The sequence below is a fragment of the Giraffa tippelskirchi genome, chromosome 6 (genome assembly GCF_054371585.1).
Source record: "Giraffa tippelskirchi isolate mGirTip1 chromosome 6, T2T-mGirTip1v1.2.pri, whole genome shotgun sequence".
NCBI classification, from domain to species: Eukaryota; Metazoa; Chordata; class Mammalia; order Artiodactyla; family Giraffidae; genus Giraffa; species Giraffa tippelskirchi.
In genome coordinates, this window is record NC_137280.1 from 96,375,364 (window position 1) to 96,391,072 (window position 15,709).

Here is a 15,709-nt window from a genome sequence, read left to right on the forward strand (position 1 = left end):
GAACTGTGCCATGTCCAGGGGATCTGAGAGGGCAGGAAGTCAGCCTGCATCTCATTCTTGATCCTGAAAAAGGCTATTAGAAACTGACCTCTTGGGACTTCCCTGTCTGGCCAAGTTAAGACTCCACACTTCCACTGCAGGGGGTGTGGGTTTGATCCTCGGTTGGGGAATTCAGATCCTGCATGCCGCGTATCATGGCCAAAAAAATTAGAAATTGACCTCTTACCAAGGGGAGCTAGAGAAGAGGTGTGGGGACTCCCCCTTCAGACTTGGGGCAGGGAGCTTGGGCAGGAGTGACAGCCTCGGCTGCTGACTTACCTGTGGCTCCCCCCCCAGACGTTAGACTCTAATCCCCCACCCCTGGGCACCCCGACCTTGCAGACCTGAATCTCTTCAGCAGCAGCCCTGCTGATGTCCAGGCCAGATTGTTCTCTCTGGGGCCATCCTGGGCACTGTGGGGTGTTGAGCAGCATCCCTGGCTCCCACCTATCAATGCCAGGAGCCCCCCAAAGTAACCACAAATGTCCCCACTATCACCCTGTGTCCCCTGGGGGCAGGATCACCCCAGGTGAGAACCCCGATCTAGATTACCTAGGTTTTGACAACCATACAGGCCAAGCCTGTGGAGGCTTTTCCATGAGCTGTTTTTTGGCTCACCCAGCTCCTAAAACCTCCATGTGGTAGATCTGTGGCCAAAACACCCCTATCATTTATGTCTTTCCTTATGGTATTGGTTTAATCGCTAAGTTGTGTCTGCCTCTGTGACCCCATGAATGGTAGCCTGCCAGTCTCCTCTGTCCATGGGATTTCCCAGGCAAGAATACTGGAGTGGGTTGCCATTTCCTTCTCCAGGGGATCTTCCTGACTCAGGTAAAACTTGAGTCTCCTGCATTGGCAGGTAGATTCTTCACCACTGAGCCACCAGGAAGGAATTCCTTCTTACATCCTTTCCACTGGGACCTTGCACTTTTCCCATCGGAAAAGTACATCTATTTCCCTGGCCCTGGAGCCAGGCTTCCTCATGCCTCTCCTTGGCCCCTAGATTGCAGTGGAAGTGATACCACCATATGTGCATATGTGGAAGGTTTATGTCCCCCCTCAAATTTATATATTGAAACCTAACCCCTAAGTTGATGGTGTTAGGACGTGGTAACTTTTGAGGGGTGATAGGGTCATGAGGGTGAAGTCCCTCATGAATGGGATTAGTGCCCTTTTAAAGGGACCCCAGAGAGCCCTCTCACCCCTTGTGCCATGTGAAGACATTGCAAGAAGGTAGCCATCTCTGAACCAGGACTCGGGCTCTCAGCAGACACTGGATCTGCTGGTGCCTTGGTCTCAGACTCCCCAGTCTCCAGAACTGAGCTATTTCTGTTTGTAAGTTCCCACTCTGTGGTGTCATGTTGGAGCATCTGTTTGAGCTGCTAATCTGATTCTAAGCCTGGACCTCCAGAGCCTTTGCCCACATCCCGTCTATTCTCGGGGGTACTCTGCTATGACATGGGGGACCCCAGACTAACCCACTGGAGGCGGAGATGCCAGAGGGAGGAGGGCCTTGGTGCAGGCCCTGCTCTCCAGGAGCAGAGCTGCCTGCCGCTGACCTCAGTTGCAGCCCAGCCCAGTGCAGCCCACAGGGTGAAGAGCAAAGTAATGGATAGCTGTTTGGTTTGTTTGGTTTTGGCTGAGCCACATGGCACGTGAGATCTTAGTTCCCCAACCAGGGATTGAACCCACACCCCATTCTTTGGAACCCTGAAGTCTTTTAACCACTTGACCACCAGGGAAGTCCCAGTGATAGCTATTTTAAGCCAGGGATCAGCAAACCTTGTCTGCAAAGGGTCAGAGGGTAAATATTTTCCATTCTGTGGGTGTCTTAATTCAGCCTGCTGTGACCAAACACCACAGACTGGATAACTTGTAAATAACAGTTTATTCCTTTGAGTTCCCATGGCTGGAGGTCTGCCATCAGGGCACAGACAGGGCTGGGCTCTGCTGAGAAACCTCTCCGGGTTGCAGACACTGACTTCTGTTTGTCCTCATATAGAGGAGTGCAGAGGGTGGAGGAAGCCCTCCTGTGACTTTATTTTTTTAAACTTTATTTTGTATTGGGGTGTAGCTGATTAACATTGTTGTAATAGTTTCAGGTGAACAAATAAGGGACTCAGCCATACTTACACATGTATTCATTCTCCCCCAAACTCCCCTCCCATCCAGGCTGCCACATAACATTGAGCGAGTTCCATGTGCTATACGTAGGTCCTTGTTGGTTATCCATTTTAAACGTAGCAGTGTGTACGTGCCCATCCCAAATTCCCTAACTATCCTTTTCCCCCATCCTTCCCCCCACCAACCATAAATTCCCATAAATTCATTCTCTCAGTCTGTGAGTCTTTTTCTATTTTGTAAGTAAGTCCATTTGTATTATTTCTTTTGAGATTCCATGTATAAGGGATGTCATTCAATATTTCTCCTCTATCTGATTCACTTTTGTCCTATGACTTTTATACGGGCACTGATCCCATCTCAGGGGCCCCACCCTCATGACCTCATCTAATGCTAAATTACCTCCCAAAGGCCCCACCTCCTAACATCATATTGAGGGGAAGGGGGTTCAGCATAACAATTTTGCGGAGACACGGACGTTCAGCCCATAGCAGCAGACTGTACTATACGTGTCACCACTAGAGAACTCTGCCACCATAGGGTGGAAGCAGCTGAAGATGAGATGTAAACAAGTGGATGAGGCTGTGGGCCATCAAAACTTTTAGATTTTGACACTGACATGAATTTCGTATACTTTTCACATGTCATGAAATCATACTCTCTTAACCCTCTCCAACCACTTAAAAATGCAAAATCTATTCTCTGCTCATGGGCTGTGCAAAAACAGGCAGTGGGCAGGTGTGGCCACACTGTCCAAGCCTTGCTTCAAATCCCTTCCGTTTCTCTCTTTAATGGTCTAGTCGGGGCTCCACCATGCCACTCCTGAGAAGGGTATGAGACCATAGGACCTGCACACACATGACGCCCCACCCCCGCCCCACAGCTCCAGGGCATCTGTGCTCCGCTTCTTCACAGAGCTTGCTCAGCTAAATAAATGCCAGGTCACACATGACCCTTCCAGACCATGGACATCTTTGTGCCGTTGTGAGCAGTGACTCAGTATATGGTGGGCCCAGTGCTCCCTTTGGGGTCAGAGCTACTGCTCTGATCATTGTCACCAAACATTTATTTACTTGACTGCTTGGCAAGCCCCCATTTGGGTGTTTGCAAAGCTCTCGACTACCAGGAACCAGTGTGGCCGGACTTTGTGCAGGAGGCCTGAAGTCTCATGCGTTTTCTCCCCACTTCCACCAGGCTGGTTGAGGCCCATGTGTGTCATGTCCTCTAAGGACCCTCAGCTTCTCCCATCCACAGCCCTCACTGCCTGTGTAGTCCACTCGGGCCATCATAATAGAACACCACAGACTGGGCGGCCTAAACAACGCATATATTTCTCACAGTCTAGAAGCTGCATGTTTAAGACCAAGGTGCCGGCAGGGTTGGTTTCTCCCAAGGCCTCTCTCCTTGGCCCACAGATGGGCCTTCTTCCCACGTCCTCGTGTGGTCTTCCCTCTCTGCAGGCATCCCCAGTGTGTCTTCTCATAAGAATCCCAGCCTTGCAGGATGAGGACCCCACCCTTACAGCTTCATTTAATTCTGTAAGGACTGTATCTCCAAACAAGTCACATTGGGGTTAGGGCTTAATGTGAACTTAGGGGAGGGCACAATTCAGAGCATAGCACCCCATTAGTGCCCTGAAACAGGACAGATCTCGTCCTAAGGAACTTCAGTGACTCCCATATTCTGCCTGGCATCCCCAAGCCCACCGCCCAGCCTCCTGTCACTCACAGCTCCTTTATGCCTCCACACACACAGCTGTTCTCCTGCCAACCTCTGTGCTCATCTCCCATTCCCACATGTGTGCCAGGCCCTGCTCTCAGCCTGGGGGCTGCATCTGAGCCCCCTCCATAATCAGGCCTTTCAGGTCCAGGGTTGGAGGGAGAGGCTCCTGCCACCCGCCCGGCTGTCAGCACACCCATCCTTCTCCCAGACAGCATGTTTCCATCTCCCCTGCCCCTCCCCCAGCATCTCAGCTATTCCCTCAGGAGAGGCGTTTCCTCCTGTCATCTGAGCAGATGGGAGAGTGACCTCTGGTAAGGTCAAGGGTGTTTCACCATCCCAAATAAAGTCAGAGCTGGGACTCTCCTGGTGGTCCAGTGGCTACGACTCTTCGCTCCCAGTGCAAGAGGCCTGGGTTTGATCCCTGGTTAGGGAACTAGATCCCACATGCCACAACTAAAGATTCCGAGTGCTGCACTAAACCCCAGCACAGCCAAAAAACAAACCTCAAAGCTGACATATACTCAGCCCTGTGCAGCTCACAGCCAACTGGCCTTCTCACAGCTGTGACCTTTGCCTGCCTTCATAATAAACCTGATGGGAGCATCCTGCAGGGCACAGGAACACCTGAGGTCTCCCAGCACTGAGTTACATCAAGGCCATCTGTGGGCAGACGTCCTTTTGTCCTTGACTTTGGTCTAGCTTGTGCTAAGTCATTTCAGTCATGTCCAGCTCTTTTGTGAACCCATGGATTGTAGCCCACCAGTCTCCTCTGTCCATGGAATTCTCCAGGCAACAATACTGCAGTGGGTTGCCATTTCCTCCTCTAAGAGATCTTCCCAATCCAGGGATCAAACCCATGTCTTTTATGTCTCCTGCTTTGGCATGTGAGTTGTTTACCATTAGCACCACCTGGGAAACAGTCTTCAAACCTCAGGGTGCGTAATCATCACTACTCATGGTCGTACACAACCAAAACGTGTCTTAACTTCTCAGTATACGCCTGCAGACGTGCTGTCTCAAGCCTGATCCCCAGTCAGACGGCAGCCCGCAGCATCCCAGGGGTCCTTCGGGAGCAGGGTCTGGACCAGGCATAATTGAGCACGTGACGCCGCCCATCCGTGGCCTGGGTCTCAAAGCTGGTACCCTGGGATTGGGCATGTGCTAGACCAGTAGCTCTCAATCGGTGTCTGGGAGTATCTCTGGTTTTCACGACTGTGGACGCTCCCGGCACTGAGTGGGTGGAGGCCAGGGATACTGTTCCAAAGCCCGAAGTGCCTAGGTCGGTCCCCTACAGAGAGAGATGAGGATCACAGTGTCAGCAGGGCCAGGAGGGAGAAACCCTGACCTAGATGGAGCAGGCTGTTGGATCTCCTGGCATGAACAAGGTTAACAACCGCCCGCCTCAGTGGTTCCCTGCGTGGGGCCCCCACCGGGCGGAGACACAGCTTTTAACCTGAGCTGGGTCACTGCAGCAGCCGGTGAAGAGCACCTCAAAGTTGTCTCGGCTTCCTCGTTGGGGCCCATGGCTGAAGGATGGCTAGACTCACCCTTCCACCTGGGAGACACTTGCCTCTGCCTCCTCAGCTGGCACCACTTGGTGCGCTGGGCTTCAGGACTGGGAGGGGAGACCCCACTGGATGGAGGTGGGGACCCTTGGCATGCTGGGAAGCTTGGGACTCCCCTGGCGGTCCAAGGATTGAGAATCCACCTTCCCATGCAGGGGACGTGGGCTCCATCCCTGGTGGGGGAAAAAAGATCCCATCTGCCTCAGGGCAACTAAGCCTGTGTGCCGTAACTACTGAGCCTGTGCGCTGCAACAAGAGAAAGCCCTTGCGCTGCCACTAAGACCTAGTGCAGCCAAAAAAAAATCTTTTAAAAAGAAGAAGGAAGTGTCAGTGTGCAGTGCTGATGGCCTCTTCCCCAGCAGAGGCAGCAGCGCTCAGCCCAGAGAACTCCAGTTCTGTCTTTGCAGCTTGGACAGCTCAGACCACCTTGGTGAGCCTTCTGGGTGGCTTCAACGGCATGGCCTTTTATCATCCTCCCCAAGTCCATGCCTTCCATTTTCCTTGCCAGTTTGGGCTGGGACCACGCCTGTCCCACGGACTGTCCCATGTGACTGAGTCAGGAGAAGGTGGCCCCAGCTCCCCAACAAATCCTGGTGGAGCTGAAGCAGGCGCCCTCGCCCCACTGCCCTCAGCCGTGCCCTGGTTGGAGCCAATGGTATGGGACCCAGGCAGCACAACAAGCCCTGAGGGGAAGCTGGCACAAGAAAACATGTATAAAACATGCACAGAGCACAGGTGACAGTAGAAAATTGCAACTAGCATGTGGTGGTTTAAAAACATAGCCATAGGGACTTCCCTGGGGGGTCCAGTGGTTAAACATTCCACTGCAGGGGGAGCAGGATCAATCCCTGGTCAGGGAACTAAGATCTCGCGTGTCTCAATGGTGTGGCCAAAAATTTAAAAATATAATACAGATCTTTAAAAAGATAATAATTTTTCCATAAGTTCTCATATTCAACATATAAATAAGCTCACTCCTTCCTTCAGAAGTTGGGGCCTAATCCTCTCCCCTTGAGGGTGGGGTGGATTCAGTGGTTCATTTCTTTTTCTTTTTTTTAATTTCTTGGCCATGCCACCTGGCATACGGGATCTAGTTCCTTGTGCACATGCATGCTAAGTTGCTTCAGTCATGTCCCACTCTTTGTGTCCCTATGAACTGTGGCTCCTCTGTCCATGGGATTCTCCAGGCAAGAATACTGGAGTGGGTTGCCATGCCCTCCTCCAGGGGATCTTTCCAACTCAGGGATGAAACCCAAGTCTCTTGTGTCTCCTGCATCGGCAGGCAGGTTCTTTACCATGAGCACCACCTGGGAAGCCCCTCTAGTTCTCTGACCAGATGGGGTCTTTTTTCCCCCACCAGGGATGGAGCCCACGTCTCCTGCATTGGAAGCCCAGAGTCTTAACCTCTGGACCACCAGGGAAGTCCCTCAGTGGTTCACTTCTAACACAGAATGTGGCGGAAGTCATGCCATGCGATGTATAAAGCTGCGTCATAACAAGGATAGCTTCCACCTGGTCTTTCCCCTCTCTCTCTCTCATTCTGGGGGAAGCAGGTAGCCATGTTGTAAGAACACCCAAGCAGCACTGGGAAATCACCAACTTGCCCATCATGGAAAAGAGCCATCCTGGAAGCAGGTCCCACTACCCCAGTCGAGCCTTCAGGTGATGCTGCCCCAGCCAACTTCTTATTGGCAACTTCATGAAGACCCTGAATCAGAGCCCTCCCACGCAACCCCCAAATTCTGACCCACAGAAACTGTGAAGATGATAAACTATTGTTTGGAGCCACATCACTGGGGGTAGTTTTCTAAATTGAAGTATAATCACTTACAATAATCTGTTAGTTTCAGGTATGTAACATAGAGATTTGATATATTTTTATGCATTACAGAATGGTCACCAGGATAAAGTCTAGTTACCATCTGCCACCATGCAAATTTATCAACTGTATTTATTTATAAGTATATCTATATTAATAAATGATGTTAAATATAGTATTAAATATTTATTAATAAATAATATTAAACATATCTTTATTGCAGTATTATTGACCATACTCCCCATGCTGCATATTACATTCCTGTGGCTTATTTAAGGACTGGTGGTTTCTTCCTCTTCGTCTCCCTTACCTATTTCACTCATCTTCCTGTCCCGCCTCCCTTTTGGCTACCACCAGTTTGTTCTCTGTATCAATGAGTCTGCTTCTGTTTTGTCATGTTTATTCATCTGTTTTATAGATTCTTCATGTAAGTGGGATCATGTCTTGTTTGTCTTTCTCTGACTTATTTCACTCAGCATAATACTCTGTTGTCACAAATAGCCAGATTTCATTCTTTTTTATGGCTGAGTAACATTCTGATGTGCACACACATGCCTGTGTGTGTACTGAAGTGTCTGTCGTTAGATGAGTGGATAAAGATATATATATATATGTATATCTTCATTATCTATCTTCTTTATCTATTCATCTATCGATGGACACTTAGGTCAATTCCATATCTTGGTTATTGTAAATAATGCTGCAGTGAACATTGAGGTGGTGTATAATCTTTTCAAATTAGTGTTTTTGTTTACTTCAGAAAATTACCCAGAAATGAAATTGTTGGATCATATGTTAGTTCCATTTTTAGTTTTTTCAGGAGCCTTCAAACTGTTTTCCATAGTGGCTGCACCAATTGACGTTTATTGGGGGTAATTTTTAACTCTTCAGTAGCTAACTGATCCACAATATAGGTACCGTCCAATAGTAACATAGGCAAATGAATTGTGATGTAGTCAAACAAATGAATAGCCTTTATGGTTTGAGAGGCCCAGGGCAAAAGTACAAATGGAAGCTGGCATGCCATGTCCTAACATTTCAACATTATAGGCCAAGCTGGCAAAAATTAGATACCATATATCCTGTCCCACCTACCTCAACAAATATACCTTTCTAATGAGCAAGAAAAAAAAGTGACATTGATTTATAGTTGTCAAATCACCATAGGTTACTATTGAGTGTGTCTGCTGATGGGTTGGTGACGTTTGGTTGTCTGAAATAAAAACATACTAATTCATAAAGGATTATATATTCTGTAAACTTTATGTTAGGTGCTTTCCATTCAGTATGAATGATGTTTGTGTAATCAAGATTTTCATATCATTTGAGTTTTGTTACAATGATGACCTGAAGCAGCTGGTGTGGGCTGACTTGTGTAACGTAAAATTCATATCTGGCCATCAGGACTTCAGTCCTAACTAAAGAATGTGACTGTAGGAGGCAGGGTTTTTGAAGAGATAATTACAGTAAAATGAGGTATTGTGTGTGTGTGCTTGGTTGTGTCCAACTCTGTGACCTTATGGACTGTAGCCCTCCAGGCTCCTCTGTCCATGGAATTTCCCAGGCAAGAATACTGGAGTGGGTTGCCATTTCCTTCTCCAGGGGATCTTCCCGACCCTGGGATCAAACACGTGTCTCCTACATCAGCAGGCATGTTCTTTACCACTGAACCACCAGGGAAGCTATAAATGAGCTATTAGGATGGCCCTGATCCAATATGCCTGGTGATAAGAGGAGGAGATTAGGGGACCTCCCTGCTGGTCCAATGGCTAAGACTCCATGCTCCCAATGCAGGGGGCCCAGGTTTGATCCCTGGTCAGGGAACTAGATCCCACATGCTGCGACTAAAAGATAATCTGCATGCCACAGTGAAGGTCGAAGATCCCATGTGCTGCAACTAAGACCTAGCTCAGCCAAATAAATAAGTCAAAAAAGAGATTAGGACACAGACACACACACATAAAGGGAAACCATAGCAGGACGTGGGGAGAAGGACCTCAGCACCCTAGGGGCCAGGACACTACCTATCAGGCCGCTTCCATCCACCATTCCCCATGCTAATATTTCCTGAGTGCCTGCCACATGCCAGGTGCCACTGTGGTGCCGGGAAATGGCCTGAGACCCACTGCAGTTCCTGGGGCTTCACGGTGGTAGGAGTGGTGGTGGAAGGAATGCATCAGGCAATGCTGGGAGGAAAAATGAAGCAGGTGATGGGGCAGGGTGATGAGTTCCAGGATACCGCTGCTCTCCTCTAAGGGCTCAGGGAGGGCTGGAAGAGAAGGCGAGGAGGGGAGTGAGTGGGTGTGGGCGGGGGGGTGCCGAGGGCCTTGGGAAGGTCTGAGCAGGAGGGTGACCCAGTCAGGTCTGTGCTTAAAGAGGACCCCTTTGGGTGCCAGGAGGAATGAGGAGCTGCTGGCCAGGAGCTGGGCAGGGTCCTGGCAGGGCAATGCAGTGGGCTCTGCTTGACCCTCAGCGCCCCCAGCATGGCCTGGATAACACACCCCCAGTGTGGTCCCTGCTTCTCCATGGGTTTCCCACTGGACAGTGAGCCGCTTGAGGGGCAGGAATGGCACTGTGGGCGCCACAGGTGAGTCTAGTGTCGGCCCAGAATGTGTGCAAAGGCACTAGTGGACCAGTGCTGCTGGCCATCGCCCCTCCACACTCTGGGTCTGCCTGGCCCCAGGCTGGGCACACACCTCGCCTCATCCCCTACAGCGTTTGCAGGAACTTTCTGCTTTCAAAAATCGAAGCATAGTTGATTTACAAATTTGTATTAGTTTCAGGTGTACAACAAAGTGATTCAGTATTTTCAGATTCTCTATCATTATAGATTATGATATAATAAGATATTGAACATAGTCCCCCATACTATCTATTTTAATACATAATAGTATATATCTGTTAATCCCATACTCCCAGTTTATCCCTCACTCCCCTCCCCTTTGGTAAATGTAAAGTTTTCTGTGTCTGTGTGTCTGGTTCTGTTTTGTGAATAAATTCATTTATTATTTTTAGATTCCACATATAAATGATATCATATGATATTTGTCTTTGTCTGACTTACTTCACTTAGTATGATAATCTCTAGGTCCATCCATGTTGTTGCAAATGGCAATATTTCATTCTTTTTTATGACTGAGTAATATTCCTGTGTGTGTGTGTGTGTGTGTGTGTATACACACACATGGCAACCCACTCCTGTACTCTTGCCTGGAAAACCCCATGGAAGGAGAAGCCTGGTAGGCTATAGTCCATAGGGTCGCAAAGAGTCGGACCCGACTGAGTAACATCACTTTCACTTTCAATATTCCATTGTGTGTGTATATATATAGACACATACCACATCTTCTTTATGGATTAATCTGTGAATGGACACTTAGGTTGCTTCCATGTCTTGGCACCTGTAACAGTGCTGCTGAGAACACTGAGGTGCATGTATCTTTTTGAATTAGAGTGTTTTGTCTTTTCTGGATATATATCCAGGAGTGGGATTGCTGGATCATATGGTAGCTCTATTTTAAAAAATTTATTTGTTTTTATGTTTGTATTTTGGGGCTGCATTGCACAGATTGTGGGGTTTTAGTTCCCAACCAAGGATTGAACCCAGAGCTTCCCTGGTGGCTCAGATGGTAAAGAATCTGCCTGCAATGTGGGAGACCTGGGTTCAATCCCTGGGTCAGGAAGATCCCCTGGAGAAGGGAATGGCAACCCACTCTGGTATTCTTACCTGGAGAATTCCACAGACAGAGGAGCCTGCTGGGCTATAGTCCAATGTGTTGCAAAGAGTTGGACACAACTGAGTGACTAACACACACACACACACACACACACATGGATTGAACCCAGGCCTTGGCAGTGAGAGTGTGGAGTTCTAGCCACTGAGCACCCAGGAGATTCCTATCTGTTTTTATTTTTTAGGGAATGTCCACACTGTTTTCCATAGTGACTGCACCAATGTACATTCCCACCAACCATGTAGGAGGGTCGTGGGAACTTTATTATATGATTCTTATTGGAATTGGGCTAAAATCTTTGCTGATACCCTTCCGCGATAAGTGGGCTTTTAAATTCGAGCACTCTCTGCGGGTTGACTGATATATAGCAGAGTAAGGGGTGCGGGGATCAGACCGATCTGGGTCTGAATAGAGTACCTCACTCATCACCTGTCCTCAGAGTTCCTCATCTAGACAGTGGGGACAGACCAACAGGTGGACTGACAGCCAGCCAGCCAGTGCCTTCTCTAAGGGCCAAAAGGTGGGATGAGGTGAGGTAGATAAGAGAGCTAGGCTCTGGGCTTTCTACGGGCTTCCCTTGTGGCTCAGATGGTAAAGAATCTGCCTGCAATGCAGGAGACGTGGGTTCGATCCCTGGGTTGGGAAGATTCCCTGGAGAAGGGAATGGCTATCTACTCCAGTATTCTTGCCTGGGAAATCCCATGGACAGAGGAGCCTGGCAGGTCACAGCCCATGGGGTCACAAAGAGTCAGACACAACTAAACACACACACACTCACACACACGTACACACACATGCGCACACACACACAGCTTCCTGCAGAGCAAACCATGAGCAAGAGCTGGTTCTTGTAGGTAAAGAATTCTTAGTTTAGTGTTCATTGACCTTCCATGATTTTCCTGGAAATGGGGACCAGGCTGGCTCCAACTTAGCAGGCTTGCTGTGAGATTGCATTAACTCGTGAAGAGTGCTTCCAATGGTGCCCGCACTCCCAGGAAGGTCTTAGACCGGGAGCACCCAGAGAGCTGTTGCCTAGCGTCAATGGCATTTTTTGGCTCAGTGCAGGTCCTTATGGACTGGGCCAGGATCTAACGCTGTGTTCATCTGTGGTTCCAGCGTTCCGCCTCCGTCAGCTTTCCCCGTCCCCACTGCTGGAGCCAGCTTGTCCACGCAGCCTGTTCCTGGACTGGGCCCAGCCCTGATCCCATTTCCTGAGGCTGCCCAGCCCCCCGGGCCAGGATACAGCGGGTACCAGCCCCACTCTGGTCAGGACCTCGGTTATAGCACCCAGTCCCAGGAGCCTATACCAGCTGCCACCACGGCACCCTCCTACCAGGTATCAGCCACTTGTCTCTGCCCAGCACGGCCCTTCCTTGAGAACACAGTCAGGGACAGGTCCCCACTCCTAATGCTCCCGTCCCTGCCCTAGCGGGCCTGGAGAATGGGCTCCTCCTGGCTTGGCCCTCCCGGTGCTGACCCTGAGCCCCAGGCCTGCAGATCAGGCAGTTGTGTTCCCACGCTCCATGTGCACCACCACCCCCAGCCTCTGTCACCCACAGCTGGTTCCTGTCTCACTCAGCCAAGTTAGTACCCATCTGGCTCCATCTCCTTCCTCCTTATCTCCCCTTTGCTTCCCCCAGAGCCCTGGGACTTCTCCAAATCCACTATCCCAAGCTCCTGCCCTGTTCCTGGGGCCTCCTCTGGCCTCTATGGTTCCGTCCAGGCCTCCACCTCATCTCTGGTCCCCCTCGCAGCTGGAATCCCCCTGTGAACTAAAATCCAGCCCTGCTCCCTGCCACCCCAGATCCTTCCCACAGCCCCTGCCCACCTGCCCGCCCAGCACCTCTCCTGGCCCTCTTGGGCCTCTGCTCTGACCACCTTCTGGGTCTCCTGCAAGCCTACACACTGACCCCCACCAAGGCCTCTGGACTGTACTGACCTGACCAGCAGCTCTGTCCTGGAGTCTCCGCGTACCAGCCTCCTTGTCACTGCCCCTCCGAGGAGCCGTCCTCAGCAGCCCATGTCCTGTGGGACTTTTGCTCTCAGATATGAGATTCTGAGGGAGCAGGCCATGGCCCTTTCCCTGGTCCCTCATCCCCAGGTCCCAAAACAGAGCTTGGATACAGGGCTGGAGCCCAGGAATCCTATGGATGCGGGCCTGGGGCAGGGGCTGAGGGAGGATGCCTCACCCCGCCCTGAGCACCGTTCTCCCTGCCCTGTGTTCCCTGTGGAAACCCTCTCTCAGGACAGTTACAGCTATGGACTGTCGACAGCCACCAGTGGCTATGAGAACAAACAGTACCCACCGCCTGCGGCCGGCCAGCCTCAGCTCCCAGTCACGGCCACGCTCTGCCCGCCAGGTGGGTCAGGGTAGGGGCCAGTGTCCTTGCTTATGCAGGAGGGACCCTGGGAAAGTCCAATTTCAAACTCCAGATTCATAGTGTGGGAGTAGGGTGGGTTGTCCTGATACGCCCCCAGGTCTCTATAGGTCAGTGGGCCAGAGGATGGGAAAGGAGGGTAGGGAGGTGAGGCAGAGAGACGGGGAGAGACTGAAGTGGAGCTGGGAGTGGTTTCCCAGGAGGCTTTCCCAGGATGGAAGGAGGTGGGTTTCATGGAGGACTTAGAGATGGAAGAACCGGGAGCTCCGGCCTCCAGCACCTCTCAGATACCTGGGCTTCACAGCCAGCTAGCCATACCGTCACCCGTGTGGCTCTCACCGTCCTCTCCTGGGACCCAGGGCCGCCGGGCTGGCTCTGCAGAGGCTATGATTGCTCTCCAGGGACCCAAGGAGCCTACGGGGGCAGTGGGTACAGCCAGGCACAGCCCCTGCCACAGATGCCCACCGCCGAGGCAGGGCCACCAGCCAGCGTCGCCTGCTCCAGCTACACCTATGCCCCAGCGAGCAGCGCCCAGCCCACGGCCTCCTCCGTCCCCACCCCACCGGCCTCATCGTCCTTCAGTGCAGCCTCCGCCCCGTACACAGGTGAGCTGGCACATGAGCACAGGCCACTCCACTGCTTGCTGCTGAAATACATGTGGTCCTTCTCTCAAAACCAACCATCTCACCCTCTTGCTCTTCTCTTCCTTCTTAGGACCAAGCTACCCGAGCTATGACGCGTCCTCCTACTCCGTGGCTGGTCCTTACTACCCACCGCTACTCACCCCACAGATGCAGCCGCCGCCGCCGCCACCCCCACCCCAGCAGCCCCCCCCTCCCCCAAAGCCTGTGGACTCATCCCAGTGGGGTGGCCCAGGAGGCAGTCCCAGTGCCATCTGCGCCAACAGCGTCGCCAAGAAGCTTCCAGTTCCCAGCAAGCTGCCAAGACCCCGGGCCGGCCCCCAGCCACTCCCACTTCACTACTGTGACATCTGCAAGATCAGCTGTGCTGGCCCCCAGGTCAGGCCCCCACTCTGGCCCCTGCAGGGAGGCCCAGGGGAGCCCCCTGCCCCCATCGTTGGGGAGCCCTTCCTCGTCCTTGCAGCTGGCCAGAGGGCAGGGTTGTTACCTGCCCAGGAGAGGCTTGTTAATAATTTGCATCATCAAGTGGGCATCACCATGGCCTTAAAACTGCCTGATGTTCTTGTGGAAGACATGAGAGCCAGTCCAGCTCTGGGTGTGGGTTGCAGCAGCGTAGTCTTGCACTCTGAGGCTGTCTGCAGCAGGGAGGCACTCATGCCCCCTCCTGGACCTGAGGGCCAGTGGATGTGGCTGGTCACAGTGGAACTTTGCTGCAGGGCCATACAGGCAGGGTTGTGTAGGAAGGGTGTAGAGAGGCCTGCAGCCAGGCAGGAGCAGCACATGTGTGTGCATGTGAGTGGGCCTGTACTGCTCTGTAAGCAAAGACCCTCCCCAGCCACGATCGCAGGTAACCCAGCTTGCTCCCTGCAGAGGTCTTCAGACACCAGGGCTCGTCAAGCTGCCCCTGGAGGCCTGTAGAGACTCCCCATGGTGGACTGCAGAGACCTGGGAGGCACCCACGCCTGTCTCCTCCAGCCCGACTTCCTGGCTGAGGGTCAAGGGCCAGGTCCCCCACACTCAGGGCCTCGACGCCAAGACCCCCAGCTGTCCGTGATCCTTCCCTTCTCAGAATGCAGGGCACCCCCGCTCCTTGTGCTTCTTTCCACTGCATGACACTCTCCCTTAGTGAGACATTGGCTTTCCCTCTTCCCTTCTTTATTTTTCTGCATGACTTTAATTTTGCATTGTGAGGATTCTTGGTTATTGTCACCAGCCAAACATAAGGTCTGCTCTGTGATTCTAGACCCTTCACGGCATCACACTGAGCAAGCATGGGACGCTCCCCACGGATGTGGGATGGGACGGGGTGTGGGCACATGAGCATTACTCAAGTGCTGTCAAGGTCTCTCTGAGCTTTGTCTCCCATGGGACTGGGTTTGCCTGAGCGCATCACCACTCAGCATAGCATCTGGCACATAGAAACGTCAGCTCCTGTTATTCCCAGCTTTTTGCTAATGTTAGCAGCACTTTTTCATTGGCATTTTTATTGAGATAACGATGGGGGTTCACATGTGGTTGTAAGAAAAACTGCAGGGAGGCCCACCGGCCTTTCTCCAGCACCTCCAGTGCTGACGTTTGTTGGCCTTGAACCCGTCTGCTTAGTCAGATGCCCCTGGTTTTACTGGTCTCAGTTGCACCTGTGTGTGCCTTTGCATGCGAGTGTGTGTATGTATGTGGTTTGCTCTGTGCA

At 51.6% G+C, this 15,709-nt stretch overlaps 1 protein-coding gene across 7 annotated transcripts in view; it reads left to right on the plus strand.

Annotated features, from left to right (window-relative positions):
• The window catches only part of ZFR2 (zinc finger RNA binding protein 2), a 45,443-nt gene that overhangs the window by 10,028 nt on the left and 19,706 nt on the right, over positions 1-15,709 (plus strand). For 5 of the 7 annotated variants that reach the window (XM_081499761.1, XM_081499763.1, XM_081499762.1 and 2 more), the window contains exons 2-5: positions 12,117-12,336; positions 13,246-13,360; positions 13,780-13,983; positions 14,093-14,397. In XM_081499761.1, the coding sequence (XP_081355887.1) occupies positions 12,117-12,336; positions 13,246-13,360; positions 13,780-13,983; positions 14,093-14,397 (844 nt within the window). The remainder of the gene's footprint in view (positions 1-12,116; positions 12,337-13,245; positions 13,361-13,779; positions 13,984-14,092; positions 14,398-15,709) is intronic. The other 2 variants (XM_081499766.1, XM_081499767.1) reach the window with 1 other exon arrangement.